The 24810-nt window shown below is 45.0% G+C and overlaps 1 protein-coding gene across 1 annotated transcript in view; it reads left to right on the forward strand.

Annotated features, from left to right (window-relative positions):
* CCDC85C (coiled-coil domain containing 85C) overlaps nucleotides 1–24810 on the forward strand; it is a 111595-nt gene that overhangs the window by 70736 nt on the left and 16049 nt on the right. The window contains exon 3 of the mRNA XM_063159987.1: nucleotides 14548–14652. Coding sequence (XP_063016057.1) covers nucleotides 14548–14652 — 105 coding nt within the window. The remainder of the gene's footprint in view (nucleotides 1–14547; nucleotides 14653–24810) is intronic.

Genomic DNA, 24810 nt, shown 5'->3' on the forward strand with positions numbered 1-24810 from the left:
AATATTTGCAGCCTGGTGTCAAGAAGTTCTATCACCAGTGTGCTGAGGGGTGATGAAACCTGACGTCCTAAGTAACAAACAGTGCCTCTGCATTAAGGGATTAACAAATCAGGGCTGGTTATGGAAGTCTTCCTGGCTTCCTTCCAACTGCTAAACATGGAGCTGAAATAGTGCTTCATCCAGAGAAACCTGAGAAGGCTGGTGCTGCAAAGGATATTTGCAAGCTTTATGGATGGATTTATATTCCAGTGGCCAGTGACACAATATCCTTTTGCTGGCTGCTGCATCCTGAGTGAGATTTGTTGCTTTATCTTCTCCAGCATCTCTGGAGTGAAGGTGTGCTGAGAGGTGGTGCCTTTGTAGCCCCTTCTGGAATCCAGATGTTGCAGGGGATCTCAAGCTTGCACTTTTTCTCCTGCTTCCCACATATCCTTTCTCTTGAAGCACTTTAGAAGAAGCCCCAGTGGGACAGGCAAAAGCTCCCCAGCCCATGCCTGGCAGCTGCTCTGCACTGTACATGTCACCTGGGTTCACAGGGTTCACACTTCTGTTTTTCCAGTGACTTATTTGAACAGGTTAATGGAGAGAGCTTTTCTTACTCTTAGAGATCAAGAAATTCCATCTCACAAGCCACACTGCAGTGGGAGGAAAGCAAAGGGAGATAAGGGTGTTGCTATAATAGCCATATATGTGGGGGTTTTTTGTTGTTGTTTTGACTTTGGTTTTCTAGGGAAGGGTATGATCTGTATTTCCAGTTGGAAAATGATATGCTTCTGACATTGCTAACCCATCAGTATTCATCACTCTCTCCATTTTCTTTTCTCTGAGGAGAAATAACTCCAGTTTTTAGTTTTTTTTGACACAGTTTATGCTGTGATGCTTTGTTGGTGTGACCATGTCAGCTAGAAGGTCATGCTCTTGGCTGGCATCACTGTGCTGGCAAAGTCTCTGGCAGCAATTCTGGCAACTCACAACTTTTTTTGCCCTGGTTTATATTGTCTGGGGAGAGGTTGTAGCAAATGCCACTACCAGAAAAGGCCACTCAGTCCTGCTCTCCAGTGCTGGTAGGTGTCTGTGGTGTGGCCACAGTGGCAAAGACCCCACAAAGCCTGGTGGGGATGGTGTGAACCTTTCTCACAGGTGCAGCTGGGTTCTGGAAGTTTTAGTTGTGCAGTGTGAAGAAGATCAATGAAATCTCTGAGAAATGTTGGGTGTTGGTTTCAGAGAGCTTCACGCGCATCACTTCTGTAGCCTCACATTCTCCAGGGAAGACTTGCACTGAGCTCTGCTGTGTGTGCATGGATTTGGTCTGTGCAACATCACGTGGGTAAAGTCCTGATATTCCTCTGTGTCATTGAGGGAAGTGCCCAGAAGATCTGATGTTAACCTTTCTTCAGTGGTGTCTGGTTGCCCAGGCAAGGGTGCCTTCCACATGGCTAAGATACAATCCCTGAGGTGGGAGACCATATTTGCTTTCCATTCCTCTGAGCTAAAAGTGTCCAAGCACAAAATAAACCCCTTAAGCTACTTCATGCTGCCCCTTGAACAAACCGGATTTTTTAATTGCACGCTTTCCCCTTAGGTTAGAGAGACCTGTATTTACAACATTTGGGAGCTCCAAAGGTCATTTCTGGGTAGTTTCATAACTAGTGCACACATTATAGGGGTAATAAGGGTAACAAACTTCTGGCCATTCTTTCACATTATTTTGCATTTTCAGCTCATTCTGTACACATGCAAAGGTTGAGCACTTTTAGCTAAAACTGGAGTTTATAGGCTGTGTGGACTTATCGCTTTTCTCTCTTTTTGTAACCAAGTACTGTGCACCATGGGCTGGCTGTCAGGGCTCCTTTTGGTTTGTAGTCTCTGCTGAGCTGTGTCTACCTTTTCCCTTGAGAGCAGGAATGCCAGAGGCATTTTTCTATTCAGGGATGCTCAGGGCACATTACACATCTTTGTTCCAAAAAGCCCAGCTTTAAAGAAATAAGATGCATTGGGCAGGTGATGCTCTAAGTAACTGGACATTTGGCAATGAAGTCCTGGTGCCTCTTTCACAGGTTCCCTGGTGCAGAGCAGAAACAAAAAATTCTTCTCTAGGGAGTGACAGCCCTTGAGATTTATGAGTATTTAATTAAAATTGCCAAATAGACTTCAGTAGCAGCACTTGACAGCAGTGAAGTGGCTGGGATTTAGAGTTTCCTTGGAAGATCTTTAGAGCATCCCTACAAGTTCTTGAAAACTGTTCTTAGTCTCACTTTTAAGAAATTGCATGCTTTCCCTGAATTAAAAAGCTGCAGCTAAATGAGTCAATAAAATATTAACTAATTTAATAGTAGGAATGGTAGATATTATTAACTCATTAGATAGGAGGCAATGCCTGAACACTGCTATTGAAACAGGGCTGAGGTGTTTGAGCAAGGAACTTCCATGGTCACAGCATCTGCAGCTGCCACAATTCTTGGGCAAATGGGATCTTGGCACAACCATGCACTCAGCAGGCAGTTTCCAGCACATCCTTCTGAAAATAAGGGGGAAATCTGGACCCCAGGGCCAAAAGGAGCCTGACAATCATTAGCACTGCAAAGAACAAAGATGTAAATGCCATTCAGTGGAGAGAAATGCCATTCTGATTTCTTCCCAAGGAGGAGAAAAAGAAATTGCCCACAATGTGCTGGCTGGCTTCAGCAGAGTCAGAGTGCAATTTCCCCCTTATTTTATTATCAGCCACTTCTGTGCCAAGTCTGCCATTAACAGTGCCTGCTTGCAGAGTTGCCTCTGGCTCTCAGAGGTGCTGTAAGGTCTCAGCATTGGGGCCTCTCTGTGAATTGGCTCTGGAGGTTTGTCTGAGGCCATGGCTTGTGCCAGGAGCACTGCACACGCTCACCACGACAGGAACAAAATTACAAACCTGTCTGATTTCCCCAAAGCCTGCCTATTGTTTGTGCGTGAGGAGGATAAGTATAATTGCTTTAATTTAAGGCCTCACAAGGGAAATAGAATTTTTTTTTGGTAATATAGAGCAACTCAGACATGAAAGTTTTCCAGGCAGTTGGTCTCCATTTAAATTCAGAATACTGAAGGGGATTTGCCCTCAGTTACTCTATTACCATTTTTAGACAGTGTTTCAATGTTTAGCTGCATATTAATTTTATTTAATGAAAAAGGAGATTCATATTTGGGGTCACATCCAAATATTCCTTTCAAGTCAATGGTGAGAATTCCTACAGGACTCCATGCATTTTGGAGTACAACTCTTGAAGAAAGATTTTCAGAGACCTTCTCTCTTGAGACCAAAACTTTGATATAGTTTTGAGAGAACACTGCATTGCTTACATGTGCAAATGCAAAATATGATAACAGAATCCCTCAAATGTTGCTTCCTTAGTTGTGGAAGCAGAATCTTAAAAAAAAATCCAACGTAGGATGCAAAGCCAATCAATATCTATTGTCATTATATTGCAAATGTTCCATATTGTTGTTCCCTTATTGCAAGTGTTTCACACCTCCTTGGTGTTTCTTGTAGGCAGCTCCTCAGAGCACTGGCTCTTCCTTCTTCTCACAGCAGCCAGCTGACTCCAGTTCCCCTCAACCAACCAACCCACTCTTTTATAGCACTCTTCTTCTTATTGGTTACAGCTGTGGCCTGTTAAAGTCAGGCCTGCTCCTAATCTTTAATAATTAGCCCAGCTGCAACTTCTTAGGGGTAAGATTACATTCTGTACTACCTTTATTTTCTTATATTCTATCCCCCTACAAATGTCCAAGTGTATTCCATTTCACTTCTTCTAGGAATTGCAATAACAAGACTGATCTGACAAATTTGCTATCCAATAAGCTGACTTGAGATGTAAGTAACAATATGTACTTATTGAATAAAATGTTTTTCCTCCCCAGATAAGAAATGCACACTTTATAGGAGCAGTTCAAAATACCTTCAAGCCCTCTAAGATAGTGGAGTTCCTTCAGTTTACTTTGGACACGAGAGACTTGAGCTGCTCCCTACCAAAATAATTGTTCTCTAAATAAATATTTAGAAGTGCATTTCTATACTTCTGAAGTGCATGATCAGTGACAGAAATGAGCTTTTGCAACTTGCAATGAAATCTGGGTGCTGTGTCTTCTGGGGGTTGTCACCTGTGGCATCCAGGGATTTTATGAGAATGTAAAGAGAGTTCCCTAAAAACCTAGGAAATATAATTCAAAAGATCTGGCTCCAGAAGTCAACTAACAGATAGAAAGAGACATGCTGGGTTAATTCAGTCTTACAAATTTGAGACCATCATATAATTTCTTGCAACTTCAAATTTTGGAAGGACTGGAGCTGAATTTCAGTGTCTGTGTGTGTGAGAGAGAGATGTGCACATGCAAAGCTCTGTCATGCCCCATTTGTTTCTGTTGTGGGTAAGCAAGAACATTGGGTTTAATGAGGCTCAGTTTAACCTCCAGCTGTGAAATACAGGATTAGTCATATCCTGTGCTTAACCAGCTTTGTAATAATTTCACTAAATTCCACTTTTTATCTCTGTATGAGGACAGGGCCAGGGAAAAAGCTCTTAATTGCAGTTAGATCAGGCTATGAAGAAGCAGCTTTTTGTGTCTTTGATACATGTGGAGAAGTTCAAAGTACACAGAGTCTCAGTGATCCGTCCATCTGAGAAGTACTGAAAAATGTCTTGAGGGGAAACTATGCAATAACTGCAGAGGCTTTAAAACAGATTTTTACAATGAGTAAAATGCCAAATTCAAGCCCAGATCAAGAAAGATTGAGAGTGTGACATCTGAAAACTACTTGGGCAACAATGGGAAGGATGTTAATCGTTCATTGCTTTGACAACAAAAAAGCCTCTTTACTCAAAACTGCAAGTTTATGACAAGATTTGCAGTTTTGTTTTTTCTTGAAGCCGACAATGCAAATCAAAATCTTTATAAGAGACTTTTAAAGAATATTCAGATTATCTCAAAAAAAATTGAGACTGGCTGTAATTGATTCTCCCTGGCTGCTTGAGTTCTGGTTCAGCAAAGAGCTTGGAACATCTGAGTGGCCTCCAGAGGGGAGGCACTTGGCTGCCCAGCATGAGCTGAATCCTGCAAGGGACCTTTGCTGCTTTATCAGCAGAGGTTCAGGTCTTTATTTATCTCATTCCCAGCTCTGTTGTTTCATGGGATGTGGGGGTTGCCCTGAGGGCAGCCCAGCAGCGTTGCTGTGGTGTGATTTTGGAGGAGGGACTGGTTCCCTGTAGCCTCCTTGCCTGACAGGAGAAAATGAAAGGTGACTCTGGGGGATGGTCCAGAGCTGTGCTTGACCCTACATCCATATCAACACATACTTCCCTGGAGGGGCTGGGGCAGCATTCTGTAGTTTCTCTGCTGGCACCCCAGTAAAGATGATGATTTTGGTTCTAATGAGCCATGATGGGCTCTATTAATCTGTGACTCTGAAACTCCAGCCCTGCAAGCCACAGACCAGACTTGGGCTGCACCAAATGCCAGTGGCTGTAGCTCCATTTGGCTTTGTTAACTACTGAGCTGCATTTCTGTTTGGGTTATAGGCTGTGATACTTGGATCTCTCAGTTGTGCCAGCTCATATATCCTCCTGAGCAAAGCCTGCCAGTTGTGTGATTATAATTATATACTGCAATTTGGTTTGAACTGATTATTTGAGTCTCCTGTGAGTTATGGGCTTGATCTTTCTCTGCAGATCTCAAACAAGAGGACAAAAATGCAGACATCCTTGAATATTAGCAGTGTACTTAAGTTCCCTACCTCAGTTGCTACAGAGAATGGAGAGGTTTGAAACCTGCACTGCTTTTATATCCTGTACCCCACTGAGATGCTAATAAAACTCTTTTTCCAAGAGTGATTTTACATGGTAGAATCTGCTAAGCCTCTTACTGTCTCCTGCCTTTCCCAAAGTTGTTAGCTGCCCCAACAACAGAGAATTCCAGCTGTCACCAATGCAGCCAGGTGAAATCTGGTTGCCCCTCTGGTTTTGTGAACACAGATCATGATGTGAGGGGGAAGTCAGAGCCTCGGTAGAAATGGGGATCCTCACCCCTGTGTTACATTTGTGAATGGCCAAGATCCAGCCATGGCACAATGACCAAATGCATTTCCAATTCTACATGGACTACTAAAAATGGATTTACTGATGGAGCTGGCTGAGGCTGTGCTTGTGACCTCCTGGCTGAATACTGAAGAGGGAATCAGGAGAGTGGGTGTTTGACAGACCCTTATCCCCTAAAGCCTTTGTCACCAGTTCAGGTGATCCCCAGATGTGTTACATGTACAACAGGGATATGAACCAGTGTGAAAAAATTTAATCTCTCCTGTTACAGAAAACTCATATTATTGCTTGACATGGAAGATGTTAAATAGTTTTAATCTCATCCTTTAATTTTTTTCCCTATTTGCAGAGTTCTTTCAAAATCAAAACTGTTGATTTTTTTATTGCACTCTCATGTCTGTGATTTCCAGCTTACCTGATAAATGCTGCTGAAGCTAATGGGATTCTTCACATACACTTAAAGTCAGATATGTGCTATGCTGAGCTTATTTTTGCCTGAATATGTCTTGTAGTGATAACTGCAATTACTGAACCTTAATTCAATTATTTGCTAGCTTCACACAGTGAAATTGCCCATCCCTCAGATTCCTGGTGCGTGAGACACTAAAACATGGACTACTGAGATAAGGGGGAAATGTTTGTGCAGGGGTGTGTGGCAGGGGATGCTCTCTGGGGCACGAGGCTGCCTGACAGGGCCAATCCCTCCTGGTGGCCCTGAGGAGCAGTGCCCATTGCCCTGATACCCCTGTGGGAGCTGGGCAAGGCAGGTGCTTTGCCCCACCTGTGTGTTATTTGAGATGTGTTTCTGCTTTGCTTTAGCTCAGTAAAATATCAATGATGTACTGTGATAGCTGGGGCTGCCTTGGGCCAGCTCCTTGTAACAGGGTGTCACCATGATGTTTTCTGAAAAATCTCTTCGCCAGGATTCTTCTCCTGAGAAGCTGAGAAAAGCTCAGAAAAGAAATGTAAACAATAATTATCTGATTGCTTGGAATGTGGCCTGGAGTTTGCTCACCAACAGGTGCATCTTTGATTGGTTCCATGTGAATTGTTTTTAATTAAGGACCAGTCCCAGTCCAGCTGTGTCAGACTCTCTGGTCAGTCATGGGTTTTTATTATTCATTCTTGTCCAGCCTTCTGATGGCTCTTTTTTCTATAGTTTAGTATAGTTTTAGTATATAATTTCATAATATAATATAATATAATATAATATAATATAATATAATATAATATAATATAATATAATATAATATAATATAATATAATATAATATAATACCATATCATAAAATAATAAATCAGCCTTCTAAGAACTTGGAGTCAGATTCTCATCTCTCACCCCATCCTGGGGACCCTCACAACACCACAACAACAGGGCTGTGTGCTCTGATAGTGCCTTTGCCCTCTGCAGGTGTGCTCAAGTGTGGTAGCTGAGAAGAAGAGTAAGGTGGTCAAGCTTTACCAACTGTTTGGGGGGATCACCATGCTCTGAATCTGGATAGTCAGGTATTAGTGTTTATGCAGATGGGTTCTGCAAGGCTTCATTCATGAATATAGGGAAAGGGGTTGAAGTTCAGATAATGATGTTATCTTGCCAAGTAAGACAATATTGACACCTGCATATAAGACCTTTGGTCACCTATGGCACAGTTATGGTTTTTTTTCAAGATAATAAAATAACTTTATTTGGGTTAAGTTTCCACATGTATAATGTTCTTCTGTTCATTCTAGCTGGCTGCGTGCAACAGATTCCCAGGAAATTTCAGTAAGGCAGAGAGAGCTAATGCATCCACAAGCAGCTTTTTGGAACTGGGGGGCTGCCCTTTAGTACTGCTGCTGATTGTTTAGGGCTCTGATTGCTCATTCTTTCACTTGCTAATGTTGGTGATTTCCATTTTTTAATCATCTGAATGTATTAAATATGCCACTAATTTATTTTTATTTCTGCCCTGTACCTGTGCAAGAGACATTGGTTAGTGATATCTGTGTTTTGGCCAAGTTCAAATCAATGCCATTTGCCTATGTGAAGAGAAGCGTGCACTTTCAGCTAAATTGCTACAGGAAATAACAGAAAAAGGTCTTGAGCTAAATCTTCCATTTAATTACTCAGTTGCAAACAATGGGTTGTTGAGTGTCAAAATTGAGGCAGTTTCAATTACTGGAACAATTATGGTTTAGAGTGTTGTTGCTGGTAGGTTAAGAATTTATATTACAGTGACAGACAAGTAATCCAGGTAATGGGCAGTGCAAGAGTCCATAAAGATGAAGGCAGCCTGACACTGAAATAAAACCTTCTCCATTTTTTTTCCTCTTCACAAATGTATATAATCAAAAGCCAAGGTCTCAACAGAGTTTTTCATCTAACATCCAAGATTTATGGATGAAACTAAAATCTGAAGTAAGAGCAATTTTTTTTAAATATTGGCTTTTTTTTCCCCATATAGAGAATTACCCAAATCATAAACCAAGATCCTTATGGGCTTACATGGTCAGGGTGTGATGCCCTTGCCCTATAGCTGAGGACCAAGTTCACTCTGATGTTTAAATGATGGCTGAAGGAAATCCTGTGCTTTGTGAAAGGGGAGTTAGCCACTGAAAAATGGAAATTGCTTGTCTGTCACAGGGCTGGGTGATGGTGTGGCATAACAATTTGTCCAAAGAAAATCTTCTGAACTAGTGTCAATAAGGGCATGTTCTCTTGTCAATATTGAGTTCCTTGCAGTATTCCTTTCCATTTATTTACATTTCATGCTGTTACATAATTTCTTCTAAAGTTGTGTTGAAAGCAGATACAATATCAATACATTTAATGGTGTGGTGTGTAATCTGCTGTCTCCTGAGCTTAGTGCAAGTGGGTCTGCATTGTGGGAAAATGAGGCTGATTATTATAAACCCTTGGAAATGACAGTCCTTTGGGAAGTCTGCTGTCTGTGACTCATGTATGCTTGATTCTCTGTGTTCTGGACACATTTTGCCATCCCTTTATACTCCCCAGAGGTAAATAAAAAGGGGCTCAGGGCCTTCAATTTGGTGCTTTGTTGTGTGTTTTTGAAAATCACTTGTGAACCAAGAGAGAAAGTTTTCACGGTGCAGGGGGTTAGAAATGAGTTACAAAGGGGTGGGGAGAGCTGTGGTGCTCAGGTGCCTGCAGGCTGTCCCTCCTTGCCCCTGCCTGCAGCTGGAGGATGCTCTTGGTCTCCAGCAGCTCTTTATCACTTCTGCCAAGGCTCCAGGGGTGCTCAGGCACTGGATGCCAGTGTTTAGACACCCAGATTGCTCCCCAATGACCCCACAGCCCATGGGGAGAAGGGAAGCTGTGACCCTTTGTGAAGGCTTTAATATTTCCACAGGGCACAGGGTCAAACTGATCATTTATGATTAAATGCTTCTTAAAATCTGTCTTCAGCCTTCATCTGTTAGAATTTATGTGAAGGGAGAAAAAAGTGTTTTCAATTAAAGGCTACTTATGTAACAACCCTGTTTTGAATGCTAATTCATGAATTACTGGGAGCTGACAGTGCTGCTTTTTAATTTTCCACGGTCACTTCAGAACATAATTCTAACTGAAATAATTTTTTGCTAATCTCTCATAAATACTGAGAACTTTCTGCCAAGTAAATTTCCGTCTTTCTGTATTTAATTTATGTTAAGAACAGTCCATTTTGTTGCATCAAAGAATTTCAGAATGAAATATTTGTCTTCTTTTTTCTCCCTTCTAGTAGAAGTAACACTGAAGGGTAGCAGAAAAGATAATTTGTCTGACTTGTCTCTAAGTTTTCAACACTTTATCTTCACAGTTGGTCCAACACAGCCACAGCACTGATCTGACTTTACTGGACAGAAACGAAGAGGAAAATAAATGTTTCTTTGTAGCACTTTGACCTTAAAATACCACAAACACCATCCATCTTCTTGTGTTATTTGTGTTATTTTTCAATTGAATCACTCAGCACAGCAGGTCAAAAAGTCAGAGGCCACCATTTCTTCTCTTTGCTAGCAGGATGGAAAGCTTTGATAGGAACAAGTGTTTGCTGTTTCTTCATTGTTTTGTTTTGCCTTTTTTTTTTTTTTTAATGTAATTTTAGTCTTTGGTAAGTACCAAGACTTTAATTTCTATCTCAAGCATTTAAAATTATACATTATTTGTTACGGAAAATATCCCTTTCCACCCATCAAATTGCTTGTTTTCTACACAGAAAAAAAGTTGGTTTTGCAGTTATTTATACTAAAAAACTTGGTTTGATGACCCTACACTTTTCTCACTGGCAGGAATAGACCAAACTCCCTTCCCTGGTGGGAGAGACAGGCCTGTGTCCATTTGTTTCATAACAGGCTGGCAAAGTCTTGGGCTTTGGTCCAGTGGCATCTTCTGGGTCACTGTGAAGTCCTGCCCAGTTGAAAAATTTAACCATAAATGTTTTGTCATATTTTGTGAGTGCTGAGGAGTGATTGTGTTGGAATGCTGGCAGTGGGGTGTCAGTGCTGGCAGTGTTGGGCACAGGTTTGTGCTGCCAGGTGAAGGTGCTGGCTCTGCAGGCTTGTCCCTGTGCTCATCAGAAAGTGCTGAGCTGGACCAAGGGCAGGTCTTGCACTTTTGTACCACTGGGAAAGTCAGGACATGCTTGCTTTTTCTTTTTCTTTTTTTTTTTTTTTTCTTCTTTGAACTATGGATGAAACTAGGGTTTGAAAAATATTGACAGCAAGACAGCAAGAGCCACTCTTGGAGCAGTCAGAGGCCAGTTGTTGGTGTTTGCTGGGGCTGTGAGTCTCCTTTGCTGTGTCCCTCCTTCTGTCCGTTCCTCAGCTCAGGAAACATTTCCAATAAATGTTCAGCTGGGACTGCATGCTCCCACGGAGTTTTAGTTCAGATGAAAATGATTCTGCTGATAAATTTCTTGAAACTCCAGAAATGTGAAGTGATTTTACCTGAAGGATAATTTATTATAGATATGTTGCCCTTTAGTTGAGATAATCTCCAGCAATGATGATGAACAGAGATGATCAGGGATTCTACTTTTAAAATGTCTTTCTGACTAGAAAAGCAATTTGGGATCCACTTACATCTCAGTAATGAAAATTGGGTAAGGTAATAAGAGATTTCATTTTGTGAGTGAATTGACAATGCAAATACCAGGATTTTTAATTTAGGTTTAAGTGGAGTAATGGCTACTCATTCTGATGCATCATTAGTCATATTGCTTTTTAATGAGGGATTCACTTTCTTTCCCTGGTTAGCTCTAACACTGATAGCAAAGCCCAAGGAATGTGCAAATGTTTAGGGAGGTCTGTTGAATATGTGCCACTGCACCATTTTAATTTTAAAAAGGGAGAAAAAGCAGTTTTCTTTCAATGGTGAAAAACCACACATTTCCCTTTAGTACAGGGAAGATAAATAGTGCAGAGCTGTGATTGGTAGCCTGTTGTAAAAAACCACAAGCAATAAAGTAAGATACGTTCCCAAATAACTTCTAGAAAATATAGAAGGAAAATTGCACTGAGTGCAGGGCTCGTGGAAGAGGCTTTATGACAGACAGTGGGAGGAAAAAGTTTACTCTGCCCATCTCTGACAGGGATGTCTTATAAATAATGGCAGGTGAAGACTCTTTTTGCACTAGCAAACCCACTCTGCTCCAAACACCTTGTTCCTCTTCTGGAGACATCTCTGCTCAGTGTTTTTATTTCTTAGATGTCTTTTCTTTTTCTTGTCCTATTTTTTTTTTCTCTTTTTCCTTTCTGTTCTTTAATTAAGAGCTTGTTTTGTTGTTCATTGAACTCAGTGGGAATCTTTCCATCAAATTGAATGCATTAGGTCAGATTCATAATCAGCTGCCACTGAAACAACCTAACAATAGTTTTGTCACACGCTAGTGAAATCTTAAATGGGATTTGCTTTAAAAAAGCAATAGAACTAATCCATTATAAACACTTGTTAGAGCAGAGTTTTGACTGTATCTGTGTATTTACCAACACAATTTCAACCAGTTTAAACCAAATTGAAATTAAGGCAGACTTTTTCTCCGGGCAGGAGCATAGGGCAGTTAATTAAATCAATTTAGACTAGTGTGGTTTTAGTGACAGCAGTGTGATACTGGGTGCTCTCTGGACTTGGTTTGGTTGTCTCCCTTCCTTAGCTGGGTAAACCATTTTGACTTTCTGTGAGGATAAGCTGTAATGTGATGAAACATGTGGGGAATCCAATGTAGACCAACCCATTCAGATTTGGGGTCAAGACAGCAAGTTTCTGGGATGCAAATGCCCAGCAAATCTCTCTTTCTCAGGCCTGTTTACACATTTCTGGTACCCCACCACGGTGTGGCATCCTGCAGGTCTCAGTGTGGTTTGCAAAAGTCTGAGTAACCCATGGTCTGTAAACTGCTGAGGCCACACACTCTTCTGGAGCAGAGATTTGAGGGGATCTGCAACCCCTGGGGTCCCCAGCACAAAGATACAACCTCACATTTTGGCTCTGCTGTTTTGTTCTGCTTTTCCCTTGGCCACACATGTGCCCCTTCATCCCAGATGTCAGGGCAGAGTGCCTGAGCTCCTGAGCTGGCAGCCCAGAGCAGTGCCAGGAGCTCTCCAGGAGGTTGCTGTGTCCCCACACACAGAGGAGGGGAGAAGGGGTTGCACACAGCAGGGATGTGGGAGCACGACCAGCCAAGGAGAAATCCTGTCAGGATAACCACCAAGAGACATCACATGCCTGGGACACTGCCAGTAAACCAAGAGTCTTCTTATCATCCTCAATTGTGACCTGCTAACCTTGCTTTGAAGTGATATACCTCCCAGGAGCAGTGGAAACTCAGTTTTGCAGCAGTCACTTTTCAGCTTCAGAAGGAGTTATCTCCTTCAGATCTCTCTCTCTCTGACTCTCTGTTGTGAAATGTGAAAGAAATACAGGCCACATCTTCTCTCTTCATAAATTCAGGGGAATCCCAGATATATGATATGCTGAACTCATTCTGTACCACTTGACTCCATGTGAGACACTGCAGCTCCCAGCAGATTGGGTCACACAGGACTGGCATCCATTTCTCATTATGGCTTTCTTGAGAACTGCCCTTCTCTTCACAGCTTATAAAAGGAAAGTTGATAGGGTGAGGCCTCCAGAATTGTTGTGAAAGCACTGGGTCACTGTAGAAGTTTTAACCTAAGAAAACAACATTTTGGAATAAAACCAAAGCTGAATATCAACTGAAACAGGCCGTGTAGCTGCAAGAAAATATATATGACACTGATAGAAAATCATGTATCCACTCAGAGCGCATTAATTCTTCTCTTTGAGCAGGAAATGGAAATGAACTTCTGATGTTTCCAGAGATCTGTGCATGACAACAGTCTCCAAAGTCCCTGTTATGTTCAGCCCTTTGGGTTACTGTGGGGTTTTTACATACAATTGATATGATTTATGAGATTTCTTGTTAAATTTTATTGCTCCAATGATTTTTCTTTGGTTCTTTTGAAGAAGAAAACATAATTTCTGTAGCAAATGGCAGTTGAAAGTCTTAATAGAGCATAAAAATCTGAAAGGTCATGATTTTAAAACTTTAATATAGAGGACAGTGCACTGCTTGATACTGCTAAAAATATGAAAAGTTAACGAGATGTTTATTGGTGATAAAGATAGAATCTTCTCACAGACCTTTGATTTGGCTGCTTGTGTATTGGCTTTTTCTGGGTGCACTTTTATAAATGAGAAACACTTCTCATTCTTCACATTTCAAGATCACAGAGAGTTAAAAACACAAGGCAGAAACTTTGTCCCAGGGTGATTGTTCAGTCCTCCTAACACCCAGTGCTCCTTCCCCTGTGAGTGCAGACTATTGGTTGCATTTATCTGGTTTTTAGGGTCATATTAACCACCTTCATTTGTTTGACTATGTTTAAGACCTGTGGGTGCAAGCAAATTTATAACCAAATAAGAAACTGTTCCTGTCACAACACACATTTTGCAAGCTTTGGTGAATGACAATAGTTTACACAGCCTTAATCTAGAAAATGTCTCCTAGTGTGGGTTTTTTTGGTTAATTGGTTTGTTTGTTTGGGGTTTGTGGATTTTTTGCAGATTTTGATTTAATCTGCACAATTAACAATTTTTTTTTAATTTTTTGAAAAATCTGCAAAAAAAATCTGGATTTTTTGCAGATTTTGATTAATCTGCATAAGACTAAAACAATTTATTTTTTATGTGCTTCTTAGCAAATGTTTTGTATTGAGCATGTAGGAACTTAGGTAAAACAAAAATGCCTTCCTGCAGTATCACTTAATGTAGCAGACCTTCACCAGTTCACCTCCAGTTGCTTGCAGGTGTTTTCTCTAGGACTGGAATGGAAAAAGCACTTTATTCCAGTGTTCACTGTCACTGTTGGTGCAGGGAGAAGTAAAGAGGGGACAGATGTGGTCATGGCAAAAGCCAGGACATCAGGAGGGGCCCAGCTTTCTTTCCTCCCATTAACATTTCCTGTTTTCTGTTGTTTTTGCAGCAGTCCAGCACGGGGGACCTGCGGACCCTGAGGAAAGGATTGTCCCCGTACCACTCTGAGTCCCAGCTCTCCTCACTGCCACAGTACCAGGACGCCCTGCAGAACGTAAGAGACATTTTGGGTTCCCCCCCCTGCAGCTGCTGGTTGTCCCAAGGAGTGCTGTTACTCATGATTTTTTGTTAATCTTGTCAGCCAGGCTGGGATACATCCAGTTACAGGGGAGCTCTCACAAGGGGTTGCTCACCCTGAACCTGGAGTTGCAAACATGCAGCAAAAACCTTGGGAGGATTTGGAGCCCCTGGAACATTAATCTTTGCCTGAATTTAGTTCATCAGCTTCCCAGCGTGGGTTTTCAGTCAACTGACAGTCACTCTTGTGAATCTTTTAAAGCTGGGTGATGCTTGGTACACCTGCAGCTTCTTGGTAAATGCCCTGTGCCTGCTGTAAAAAAGCTGGTTGTGGGTGAAGCTTGCCAGGTGTCTGGCAGTGCATGGACAGGGTTGTTTAGTGAGTAAGTTCTTAGGTTTTTCTGTATCATAAATGAGGTTTGGGTTTCCTAAGATTTGCCTGCATTGCTTCCCAAACCTCAGAACAACTTTGACTAAAGCCTCCTGCATAAGATGGAATCTGTGCTGCTGTGCCAGGGCATGGCTGAGGAGCCCTGCCAGCTGTTTGCCTTCCAGATGTTACCCTCATGCCTGGGCCTCTATGTTTGGGTGGTGATGCTGTTTTCCAGATTAGAGGAAGAGTGTAGAAACAGTCAGAGAGTCCTGCTGGGAGTGGGCTGTGAGTGTTAGGAATGTGAGCAAAATCCTGATGGCAGCAGAGCTGGAGAACCTCCCTGCTCCATGTCAGGGACCCTGGACAACAGGGCTGCAGCTCCTGTAGGACCAGTCATGTGTTGGCTGCTTGACTGGGAAAAAGTCTTTCTGTAGATTTAGTCTATCTCTTACAGTTGTAAAGAAGGGCACAATGATAATTTAACAAAGTTTGCATAAATGAAACTCAAGTATGGAAGCATATCCCCTTCCTATCCCTGCTAAATGGCAGGATAGATAGAGATGCTTCAAGCTAAAAAAAGAGGGATAAAGCTGTCCAGGTGAATATTCACTTCTGTAACTTTGTGCTCCATGTGTAAAGACAGGACACTTTACAGGGAGTGCAGAGAGAATTGAACCTGGAGATGTTTGTCTGACTGTGCCAGCCTTACAATTTTGGAGATTTTGCTTTGCTTCCCTGGTGCTCAGGCTTTTGATTCCCAGCTTTGTTCCAGGTTGGTGATGCTCAGTCAGCTTGTGCTGGTTGCCCCAAGGATTTTACATTTACTACTCATGATTTACATTGATCTTGTCAGTCAGGCTGGGATAGATCCAGCAGCTCTCTGCAGAGGGGCTGTGCTGGGATGGGAGCTGGCAGGAGAGTTTTCTGCTTGAGCATTGGCCCCTGCAGCTCGCTGGGGCTCTGTGAGGGCTGGTGGCAGATGGTCCTGCCTGCTGGAGCCCTTCCTGGCCACTTGTCCCTGTTTTCTCTCCTTCGTCAAGGAAGAGATGGCACCTGGCATTTATGGAGAGTCCTGGGTGCTGTGTGGCATTCACTTTCATCTGTCACCCTAGCTGTGTTCTGCCTTCTTTGTGGGAAGTCAATAGAGAAAAACAAAAACAGCTTTGGATCCAAATCCACCTTGTCTGAGATACTTATGTAGCCATTTATTTATTTATTTCTAACAAAATAGCTTTGGTTTGTGGCTTGATGTGATACACTGTTTTTGTGACGAGGATAATGACCACAGATTCCTGAAAATGTCTTTGAATGACTTGAGCATGCCCAGAAGTGGATATTTAGATGTACCTGGGTTTCTCTGTAGCTTTTTTTAACAGAAAGCAGGCATGAGTTTGTAAGAAATCATTCTTCTTTGTGCCTGCCCAAGCTTCATGTGGGGAGTGATGGACAGTTGGTGTCAGCTTCAAAGCTGCCCCATCCATTCAGGGTTCCATCATCAGCACTGCCCATGTAACTCTTTGGGAAGTTCCCAGCTCATCCCTGTCACTGTCACACAGGTAACGAGCAGGCATCACCCCAGATCTCCAGGCTCTGACATACCCCAGTGTAGGACACAGCCGGGTGTTCCTGGTGTGTCCTGGATCAGGGACAGCAGTGCACCCTGTTTCTGTCCAGGATGCAGAAGCAGAAGACTCTCACAGTTGTGCTCTGTGCATTGGCCTTCACACACACAGATAATTACAGATTTGCTGTGTAGTCTGCAGTTACCAAATATCCAGGAACAGCAGTCCTTGTTAGTCTGGCCTACTAACTTCCCCCTGTCCTTTGTAGGGGAAGGTGTGATATATATGTTAGCTTGCACTGATAGCAGAGAGTCAACCTTTCCAGCTCTGGGAGCTGCCACCCTGTGTCATTTCATGGAGTACCAGAGTACTGTGTCCTTTGGGAGGTGAGGGTGATTTGCTCTGGCTTGGACTCATGAGAGGAGGCAGCAACAAGCTCCTGATGGGACCTGCCATTTCTCTGGGATGAGGCTGGATAGGCTGGCTCCATTTTTCCCATTGCCAGAGCCTCCAGAGCTGCTCAGTCTCCTGTGAGCTGCTGCCCCAGGCATCAGAGCTGTCTTTGAGTACCTGTGAGCTGTGCACTGCTGTGGACTCCATGTCCCACCTGGCATCTGGGTGTCATGGTTTCACTGCAGCTGGCAGCTAAACCCCACAGAGCTGCTTGCTCGCTGTCCCCACACCCAGGGGACATCCCAGACCCCTGCAGCACAGCTGGGGGGCTGAGGTATAGCCCAGAGCTTGCACCTCTCTCTTTGGCTCTTCATGGCTGCCGTGTGGACACATGTTCCCTGCAGACTTTCGTGTACCTGCCTGCTGCCCATAGGCCCATGTCAGTGCCCAGGCATGAGAAGGTGACCTGAGGGCTGCTGATGCTCCTGTGGTGGTACCATCAGCTTGAGGGGCTCAGAAACCAGCTGCCTGGAGGAACCATTTATCCACACTGGCATAGAACACCATTAAACATGAACCAGCTTGTTGCTAGCAGTCAGAGCTAGCCTGGCTGGCTTACACTTTAAATCTGCTAGCAGTGTTCATGTGATTTATAATGGGAATCCTGCCTTTGGTGGGAGTAATTCAATGGAAATACTGAGGGTGGTGTGCATGGAGTGTGGGTGGGAAAGTGTGTGTGAAAGCAGCAGGAATTCTAGAGGAGAGGATGCTTTGGCCCTGCTGATGGCCACAGATGTGACTGGCAGCAAAGAACTGGGTAAACACCCCAGGATGTGTGGTTTGTGTCAGGACTGGGAGGTCTGGGCTGTGATAAGGCCACAGCACACATGGCTCACCAGGAGAGACTGGTTCCCTGATAACAGGAGCAGTGTCACACCACAATTTTTCTTCCTGTGGTTCCAAGAGGAAGGAATAGATAAGATGACCAAAGTGATGGAAAGGAGGCAACAGGCAGCAGCTTTCCTAGGGTTTTTGGAGGGTAAGCAAGATGCTGAGATAAAGGTCAGCCTGTAATCACCACTGACTCCTAAGGCATGTGAAAAATGTGTCCCAGAGCCCATTTCTTTGCTGTCAATGAGGAGGGATGCTAAGGCTGTCATTAGGGCTTGCTAGTGGGTGTCCCTTGTTTTCTGTGGCACGCACAGGGACCCTGGCCACCTTTTGGTGAACCTGTGAGTGTGTGTTTGTAGGTGTGTGGGTGTGAGTGACAGGTTAGGTTAGAATAATCCTCACCTTCCCCTTCCTTCAGTTTTTGTACCAAGTTTGTAGTGTTCCCTTGGTGAGGAGCAGGAGCTCCTTGTGGTTCCCCATGCGGGTGCAGGATGTGTCTGCTGGTGCTGTGGCTGGAGCCCATCCTGGGTCTGGAACTGGGAACCCCTGGGGAAAGTACCTGCAGATACACTCTGTGGGAGCTGAGACAAGCTCTGTCTTTTTGAGAGGACACTGCTGATGATGCCAATACCTGTAGGGGGATAGAATATAAGGTAGTATAGAATGTAGTCTTTACCCCCTAAAGAGTTGCAGCTGGGTTAGTTATTAAGGGTTAGGAGCAGGCCTGGTGTTAACAGGCCACACCTGTAGCCAATAAGAAGAGTGTTATAAAAGAATGGATTGGGTGGTTTAGGGGAACTGGAGTCAGTTGGCTGCTGTGAGGACAAGGAGGAGTCAGTGCCTGGAGGAGCTGCCTACAAGAAACATCAAGGAGGTACAAAACTCCAGCAATATGGAACCCTTGCAGTATAGTGACAATAGAACTCTTGCACTGTAATGACAACAAATACCCAGCTTTTATACAGGTCCCTGAGGACAACAATAAGCATCTCCAGATAAAAGGGAGATTTCTGTTAGAGTATTCAAAGCTGCTTCTCTCAGGAGTCTGTGTAGACTACAGATCATTCTGGAGAGACACAATTTCTTTTTCCCTTCTAAATCTGTTCCAAACCCAACCAGGTCCATAGGAAAATTCATAGTAGTGTGGTTATGTACTGGAGGGCACTCAGCTTAGAGGGCTGCTGAGTCTCTGGCTTCCTGACACTGTTTCTGACTGTATTTTTCTCCAGTGCCCACTTCTTGAAGGATGCAAAGCCTGGGAGGTACCTCTGGCAGCACCAGCCCCTTGCCGTGATTGCCACAAGGGGTCACATTCTGTACCTCTGCCTTGCAGAGATGCCTGGGGGAAGTGGATTTTGTTTTGCCAGATGGCACACTTGCTATTACAACAACAAGCCCAAATGTTTGTGGTCTGTAGGTGTAAAGAGAAGCCATTAGATGGAGTGGGAAGGGATGATGAGTCCTTGGCTGAAGCTCTGGCTGTCTGCTGAGCCTGTGAGAGCAGTGGTGGGGGAGGTGATGTGAGGGAACATAGCAGCTAAACCCCAACCCCAATGGCAGTCCTGGCTCTCCCTTTTGGCTGGAAAGACAGTGGAAAATCCTGCTCAGTACAAGGGATAAGGCAGAAAAGTGAGAAGGTAAATATCTCTCTCCCTCACTCCCTGCATAGGAAGGACAAAGCTCCTGAACAACCTGGTGTAGGCAAGGTGATGTAATTGGGGCCCAGGCCTGGTCTGGGGTCTCACAGGGCAAATCTTGTAGTCCCTCCTCAGCCTGCATGGGAATAAATCTATTCCTCTCAGGGAGAAGAACTGGATCAGCTTCTTAAAGTCAACTTGACTTTTCAAATCAAGCTTGAAATCGCTAAAGATCACCACACTGTTCTCATTGTGATGTCCTGAAGATGCACCCGAGAAGAGTCAGGGGAACCCTTGGAGCATTGATTGCCCCTGCACGGGGCCCCAAGGTGTCTCAGCAGAGCACAGCAGCCCCTCCCCTGCCAGCAAGGAACCCCCAGCCCTCACAGTGCTACATGAACCCTGGGCATGGGCATCTCTGGTTGCCCAGTGCCTCTGGCATCTCCAGATCTGCATTTACATTTTCAGCATCTAATTGTGGCCTCTCAAAATGCCTCCAGCCCCTTCTGTTGCTTCAGAAGCCCCTCCTGTGCTGTTCCCTGATGGTCCCCTGCCTTCTCCCATCCCTGCACCCATCCCCTGTCACTGTCAGGTGAGCTGAGCTCAGCTGGTGTGTGTCAGAGGATGACTCCAGGCTGATTTCTCACCTTCCCACATCAGTTGTGGCCATGGTGCCTTTTTAGGCAGGGAGAAGCAATGATTGAGAGAAGCATGACAAGAAGGCAGCTCCTTCCCACTGGCTTCACTGATACCACCAGGATGTTACTGAGCAGGCAAAAAGAGGAATTCAAGGTGCCTGATTTGCCGCTGCAGCAACAGTATCTGTGGAGGAAAATGAAAGGTTTGTCAGGATTTATGGCGCAGGGAGTGCTATGGTGAAACTGAGAACAAACCAATCAATTTTTGAAAGCAGGTGCCCTTCATCTGCTGCTGTTGCAGAGGCTCTGAGCAGTGGGTGGCTTTTTCCCCCATGGCAGCTGACCAGCACAAAGTTGGGCAGTGACAGAGTTGGGGGTTTTGAGGAGCAAAAGAGGCATTGAGAGGCCATGCCCATAATCCACCCTTACAGGTAACCACAGGAAGCAAGAAAAATCTATCTGCTTTGAGTATCTGCTGTGGGTTCTCATGCTCATTTTTCATGTACCTTGTGTGGGGCTGGCAGTGGCTCAGGGGAGAGGCAGGAGCACAAGGGACCCTTGGTCTGCCACAGGTCTGGAAGGGTGCCAGGCTCAAATGGGCCATGCAGATGTGCACAGATGTGCACCCTCCTGTCCGCATCCTCCACCACTCAGAGGCTTTCACCTGCATCGTCCCCTAAGCAGATTTGCTTCAAAATCATGGAAGTCTTAAGAATGCCCACCGTTTCCTTCTGCTAACAAATGTGCTTGGTGTCCCTTTATCAGAAGTGCCTCTGGGTTGCTCCCGCTGGCAGTGCCCCTGTGAGTCAGTCAGGGTTGGTGCACTCGGCTGCTGGCACGGCTGGGCTGGCTCTGTCCGGGCTCTGTTCGCTCCTGTCAGGTAATCACGGGCTGGAGCTGCTCTGCACAGCTGTTGGAGGGGGTTTCACAGTCCGAGGGGGCAGCTGGAGCTGTTGGGGGTGATTTTTTGATTTTACCACCATGCCCCATCCCCACTGTTGCCCACAGAGCGAGCGCTGCCCTCGCCCCAGCCGGAGGAGCTGTGTGTGACTCACCGGCTCTGCGTGCTCCAAGGAGCCTCCCGAGTCTGGAGCTTCCATCAGCTCAGGGCTGAGAAAAGACACCCTTCCTGTTTGTAATGACATCCATTGCAAACAATGTCCTGACTTTGTTTTTCTGTTCGGGGCAGTCTCTGAAATCTTCCCTTCCCTTGGGTGCCCCGGCCCAGCCTGTGCAGCCAGCCTGCCAGGGAGAGGAGCCATTCTTCTGTGATGTTTGCTGAGAAAGCAATGAAGGAGTTAAATTGCTTATTTAATAATCAGAAAGTGCCATGTAAGTCCTTGTTATTACTTAAGCAGACATCCATGCCTGCTGGGGGCACCATGAAGGTGCAGGAGGAGCTGGCTGGGACACACAGACGGGCTCTGTCTGGCTCCCTTGTGGACCCAGCAGTTAATTCATGGATTTGAATGTTTACATGACCAGCTGCTCTCTGTGATTAAAGGCAGCAAATTAAGTAATGCCAGAGGAGATTATCATCTGCAATAAAGTCCTTGATTTGATAAGGAAGATGCTAATCCAGGGGGACTGAGGGCTCTGAACTCACTGCCTGTCAGGGACCTGTGTTGTGCTGGAGAGCTGGGTCTGTCTAGGAATCCTCCTGGTGCCAGGCTGTCAGGTGCTTGCAGCTGCAGGGCAGCCCACCCTGTCTTTGGGACTGTGCAGCCATTTAAGTGTCCCAGAAGGAGCTGGAGGTTGGGTTTGAGCTGGGTGCTGGCAGGATTTCTGTACAATAGGCATGGAATAACCACAGCCAAGCACCATCAGTGCTCTGGATCATCTGCCAGGCAGACAGGACACACAGGGATGCTCCCTGGCTCCTGTCAGGGTGTCCCATGCTCAGATATCAGAGGTCTGGCATCATCTGCAGTAGGGTGGCAAAAAGGTGTGGTCTGCAGAGGAGCTGGCACTGTCACTTCTTTGTACCTCCAGGAAATGTTGTAGCCCTGGAGTGCCACCAGGTAACCCTGTCCCTGCAGGGCCCTGGGAGGAGCTGGGATCCCTCAGGAGCACCACATGTGGTGGCAATGGCAGAGCTGCCTTGGGCATGAGAAGATTGGGCAGGGAGAGAAGGGACTTTGCAGGAAGGGAGGGTGGAATGTCAGCCAGGAGTTGTCCTGCTCCAGCCGGCCCTTGCTTTGTTTCAGCCATTAACCCTCTGCAGCTGCAGGGAAGGGAAATGTGGCCTGGGATGCAGAACGATGAGGGAATTTCTCGGGCTGGTGGTAACAGGAGATTTTTTTGTGTGTGATCACCCAGGCATGCCCCTCATCTTTGTGTGAAGGGAGATTTCTCGCTCTGAATGAACCATCAGTCCGTGTGAACCCAGTGCTGCCCTTGGTGCTGCCTGTGCACTCTTGTGATGGGGACACCGTGCTTCAGGGCTTTGGTGCATTCCCTGCCTTCCCTTCTCCCATGCCAGGGTGCCCTTGTGCTCTCAGTCCTTGGTTTGGATGCTGGTTTTCCCTCATCTGCTCCAGGCACTCCCTTTAACTTGTAGCCACATGTGCCATTCACAACAAAAATGTGCCGGGCCCCTGTTCTGTCAGCACAGCAGGGCTGGGGTGCCAGCCATGGCACCTTTCCATGGTCCTGGCCCTGCTACCCACTTCCCATGAACTGTTCCTGCATGTTACTGCCTCCTGCTTGTCTCTTAACACTTCCTAATTTGCAGAGTGGCATTGACACCTTCATTTATTTTTTATTTATTTAAAACACCTGGATGGTGACAGGTGCTAAGGAAGGGTCCAAGTACAATTCAAATCTGGGTAAGCAGGTTGCAAACAAAACCACTGTGAGATAAATAGACATGCCTGGGAATTTTATGGTGAGCTGTCTGACAGTGCCTGGTGTAATGTAATTTTCTGTGTTCTGTCTCGGCAATAAAAACTTCACGGTGTCTGATATGACTCCATTTAGCTTTAATGCTGTCTGAGGTATGCCATTAGAAAAATGTGGCTTATATAATCGGGTTTGAATTCTAAATGCTTGTTTTTTGAAATGGGAGACAAAAAGTAATAGAAGGCAAGGGGAAGATGTGAGGTTCAGAAGCATCAATATTTGCTCATATGTTCCATATTGGTCTGAGACATCCCCTGTGCCTAGGTTGTGCCTGCTGGCTGAAGTAAAACCAGCATGATGCTCTCTTTTGGGTTTTGAAACTTAGTCTTTTGCAGTCTTTCTGCAGATCAGGAATAGCTCTCTTGGCAGTGAGGTAGGAAAGGGTGTCATTAAAAGACAGAATGTAATTGAGCAAAAAGAGATTGAAAACTGATGGCAGGCCCAAGGTCTCATGTCTTTCAGATCCCTGGAGGAATCAAGGAGAAATTGTTTATCACAATTTCTTTTTTCTTTTTTTTAAATTTCTGATCCAAAACCTCTAAAAGAGCAGACACCTGTCATGCTCAGTTAGGCTTTTTTCTTCCTGGGTTCCAAAGCATTCCCACTGTTATGAAGAGATGTTCATGTTTTAAGCCTTACTTTACCTCTGTGGCAGTGTGTCATTATTGGGATTTCTCAGTGTGCCCTATTGCAGAGAGTCTTGTTAATTTTGGTCCTCCAAGTGCACAGGAATGGAGTATTGGTACACAGGAATTGGAGTATGGCAGTGCTTGTCAGCATCTGTGCTGGAGCACATCCCATGCAGCCACACAGAGGCAGCAAGGACTCATTAGGAGACTTGGTCTTAGACCGGGGTGATGACATTGTGGTGGGACACACTGCAGCAGATGTTGGCCAGCAGCTGCACGTTGAGGCCTCTGCTTTCATTTTTCTGGTGTCAGATTGAAAAGGATCATTGGCACTGTTTGTGGTCTGGGGATTTTCTCTCTCACATTAGCACTGTTGCTTTGCTGATGATGGTCTTTGTCTGGGGCAGTGAATGGGGCTACTTTGATTTGCTTTGTTTTCTGCTTTGGTTTGGAGGGTGTCAGTGTCATTCTAGCAACAGAGAATTGGGGAACTTATCCCCTGTGTGTAACATGTTGCTTCAAGGGTGCTCTGGCATGAGGGACTGCAGGGTTTCTCTCTCTTCTCTTAGTCAGTTCTGCAGTTGGACTGTGAGTCTCCATAGAGCCTTGGAGACAAGCCCTGCCAACTCCAGGGAGAGGTTTCTGGGAGGGTCTCAGATGGAATTGAGCTTCTCTGGTAGATTTGTGGTTTTGGTGTGCATGGTGTGGGGAGGGGACTGATGCCACATGGGAGCAGTAAGCTCTGAGAAGTGCATTGGTCCCATCATTGATACCAGCAAATATTTGTGCTTGAAATGGAAGAACAAGTGAGGGCAATGTGTTCAGTGGTGCTTCAGTACTGCTGTCTGCACAGAGGCAGCAGAGGAATAGCTCTTGTGGTTTTCCCTGTGGAAAAGGCCCTGGATATGGGGGTACTTGGCACTGTCCTCCCTTGAGGGATGCTGAGAGTCTCATCAAGACCCTCTGAGGACACTGCAGTCCCAGAGCCATCCTGGCAGCAGAGACAGGGCTGTTCTGTCCAGGGCTGAGCTCATCAGAGATCCATGCCACAGCAATCTAGAGTGGTCTGAACAGCCACAGTGGTTTGGAGAGAAGCAAAAGCACCAACTGG

Source organism: Melospiza melodia, chromosome 6 (assembly GCF_035770615.1).
Source record: "Melospiza melodia melodia isolate bMelMel2 chromosome 6, bMelMel2.pri, whole genome shotgun sequence".
NCBI lineage: Eukaryota > Metazoa > Chordata > Aves > Passeriformes > Passerellidae > Melospiza > Melospiza melodia.